Below are 3,266 nucleotides of genomic sequence, written 5' to 3'. Positions count from 1 at the left end.
CAACCCTAAAACCCCAGTGGTAGGATCATTCCTCCGTGTGTTTCCCACCGCCACACTCCAGACCTGGTATTTCCAGTCCAGCCCTGGTGGAACTGCAGCAGGCAGGAGCCGGGGCAGGGCTGTCCTGGGAAGGGTGCGACTTTCTGCCGTCCGCTTTGGAAAGGGTTTTCTGAAGCTTTATTAGGGCGGCGGAGCAGTTCCACGACCCAGTATCTCATCACTGGTCAGGACTGGTATCTCACTGTAGGAACCACTGACGCTGGCCAGGTCATCTCAAGCGATGGAGATGCTCCCTGGTCCTCTGGACGTGTTATTTTGGCTTCTTGCTTGATGGAAAAACCCAACCAATGCATTAAAGCAGCGGCTTTGAGTCATCCTGTGATAGCAGTCATTTTTTTTTCCATGTGCTTAAAGATGCTGGCTGTGTCTTTTATTGCTTGCTGTCACTTCTCCAGGCCCCGAGACTGAAGGAGCTGGGGTTTATTCGTGCCCCTTGCCGAGGCTGTGGGCAGACACGGGCACGCTCTTGTTTCGGCGTGGTGGTCTGAGGGGTTGGCGTTGCTGCCCGTCCTCCTGCCGGATTATTGGCCTGAGATTTAATTAGCTGCACCAGTTGATTTCCTTCTTTCTTCTTTTTTTTCCCACAGGTCCACTTTGATCAATTTAAAGAAGCACTTATCCTCATCTTATCCAGAACCCTGTCCAATGAAGAACACTTCCAAGAACCAGGTAAATACTAAAATTACCTAAAATGGGACATTTTCTTTGGCAAAGCAGATGTGGACGGCTCTCACAGAGGAACTTGGAAGAGAAAGTGCTTTTTAGGTGCTGAGATAGGTCTGGGCATCCCAGCAGCAGAGCCGAGGGAGAAGGGAGAGTTAAGGTCTGTTGTGGAGCCTTGGACAAACGCGTTTTCTGAGCTATTAGATATTTATGTCCCACGACCGTGATCTAAACGCCTGGAGAGGCACGTGATGGCTGCGTGTAGGCAGCTAACAGCACTTCGGATGCTCAAGATGTCCCACGGCTGCTAAAGGGGCCGAGGTCTCTCCGTTCCCCGACGCTCGTGGTGACCGGGGAGGAGGGTGCCGGAGCTCTCCAGCTGCGGCAGACCGTTACGGACAGGCAATCAAATCCCTCCTTAATGCTGTGCTGGGTTTTGGGCTTGTTTTCCCCAGCTGGGACTGGCAGGAGGAGGTGTGCCTTGAAAATGGGGCTTTTTAGACCCCTTGGAAGGACATAAGGTCACAGCTTCAGTGTGTGCCCCCACCCCGCTCCCCGTACACAAGGGACTGGTGGTGCTGGGAGCACTGGGGAGGTGTGGGGCGAGGGCTGAGCCCCTGCAGCTCCAGCTGGAGCTGGGGGCTGAGGTCTGCCCTGTGTCGCACCTGTATGTAAATCCCTAATCCTGCTTCGGAGCAGCCGGGATGCGAAATCCCTGAAGGAGAAAACAGCTTAGCAAGGGAGGAAAGGGGGAAACTCCAGGTTTCCTCTCCTGGAGCATCCCGCACTCGAGAGCGCAGCCTGGCAGCAAAATTACAATTTTCCCCCTTACGTGGGCTGCGAAAACCCACAGCGCCCAAGAGACGCGATTGATGGATTATTTTTATTTTCCACCACCTCATTTCCAAAGCTCTTAATACTTAGAGGGAGACGGGCGATGACAGCCCTTGCACCCAGCACCCCGTAATGCAGTTTCCTGATGCAGGTCAGGAGATGCTCGGGAGGGAGGGGGGAGCCTCGCCGGCGCCTGGCGAGGGGTGGGATCTGCTCCGATCCCTTCCAGCCCCTCGGAGAGGAGCCGGCACGGAGCGGGAGGCAGCCCCGATACCCCGGCGAACCTAGAACGAATCCAGCGCTCTGTATTTATTGGGGAATCATACGGCTGAGAAGCTCCGGCTTGATTTAAATATAAAGAAATCTTGTAGAAAGGGGTAAATTTGGGGTTATGGCGGGGGAAATTACAAATGTGGCCGACAAGAGGCTGCGTTGGAGCTGGAGAGCCCTCCCTGGGGACGCGTTCGTCGGCTGGGTTTTGCTTGGCAGGTATCAAAGGGGGTGCGGTGCAGGTGGGGAGCCTGCGCCGGGGCAGGCCTGGGAGGCATTTATTTTTAATGCGTTTTGACAGGTCGGTTAACGCCAAAGTCTTTGCTTCTTTTAATTTAGATCAAACTCGAGATTTGGAGAACAAGCTGCTTTGTGCTGTCGGTGTCAAACTGTCAGCGACTGTGGAAATGGTGGTGTTACAGCCCGCCCCGGGCTTGGGAAAAATTGAGTTTTAAGAGCTCCAAATGGTATCATTTAAAAGAAAATTTAATTTGAGGGAGGGGAGAGAGGGGGGGAAGCGGAGATGTTAAGGCTGTTTGTTGCATCTGCAGAGTTTGCTCTGCAAGGAGGCGGCCGTGTGCCTTGGTGCTGTGGTTTTACCCGGAGACTTGGGCGATGGGAAGGTCCCTGGGGTCTGCGAGCGGCCGGAGAGCTGGTGACTTTGCTCTCCAAACCAGCTGCTCCCCTGCAGCCCCCAGAGGGGACGTGGCAGGGGACGGCATCCTCGTCCCCACGGGTACAGCGCAGCCCGGCTGGGTGCAAGGAGCCCACGGGTGATGGGGGAGCCCTTGGGGGTCACAGCAGGACCCACGGGCTGGGGACGAGGAACCACAACTGCCGTGGGATGCAAAAGCAGTTCCTGCAGAAGCGACTGATGGGCTTTCCCTGTTTTGGGGGGGAAGCAGCAGGTGGGAGAGGCACTCAGGCTTGCGGAGAGCAGCTGACATATTTATTTTGTTGGGTTTGGTTTTTTTTTTCTTGGCAAAGAAGCTAAATTCCCTTTCTGAAGGGAAGACTGGCAGGGAGGATGGCCGTGGCGTGCTGGCAGGCGCTTTGCCTGGGAAGCAGCCCTGAAACCCAAGGCAGGCAGAGTTCCCAGCACGGCTGTCGTCGGCTCTGTCCCCTCCGGGACGTTGGTGTGGGGACAACCAGAGCATCGGTCGGCCAGGCAAACCCCAGCTCTGCCGGGAAGAGAATGGGGGAGAGGCTCTGGGGAAAAGCAGAAAAAGGCCTGAATGTGTCTTAAAATAGCACTTATTTTAGCGGTTGTTTTAACTCCTGCGAGCGGGAGTGCGACTGCCGGGGAAACCCGTCACCCCCAGCAGCACCTCGGCCCTTTGCGGAGGTGCCTGACGACGGGGGTGCGTGCGGATAAATTGCAACCCGAGTTATCGGGGATTGGTGATGCTGATGGGGGGCCAGGGGCTGCGCGAGAGGAC

General features: G+C 55.8%; 1 protein-coding gene across 2 annotated transcripts in view; it reads left to right on the top strand.

Annotated features, from left to right (window-relative positions):
• The window catches only part of NIN (ninein (GSK3B interacting protein)), a 55,115-nt gene that overhangs the window by 5,611 nt on the left and 46,238 nt on the right, over nt 1-3,266 (top strand). For both annotated transcript variants that reach the window (XM_009706181.1, XM_009706182.1), the window contains exon 2: nt 648-729. In XM_009706181.1, the coding sequence (XP_009704483.1) occupies nt 648-729 (82 nt within the window). The remainder of the gene's footprint in view (nt 1-647; nt 730-3,266) is intronic.

Source organism: Cariama cristata, unplaced genomic scaffold (assembly GCF_000690535.1).
Source record: "Cariama cristata isolate BGI_N322 unplaced genomic scaffold, ASM69053v1 scaffold22708, whole genome shotgun sequence".
Taxonomy (NCBI): domain Eukaryota; kingdom Metazoa; phylum Chordata; class Aves; order Cariamiformes; family Cariamidae; genus Cariama; species Cariama cristata.
This window is presented reverse-complemented; position numbering and strand designations above follow the sequence as displayed.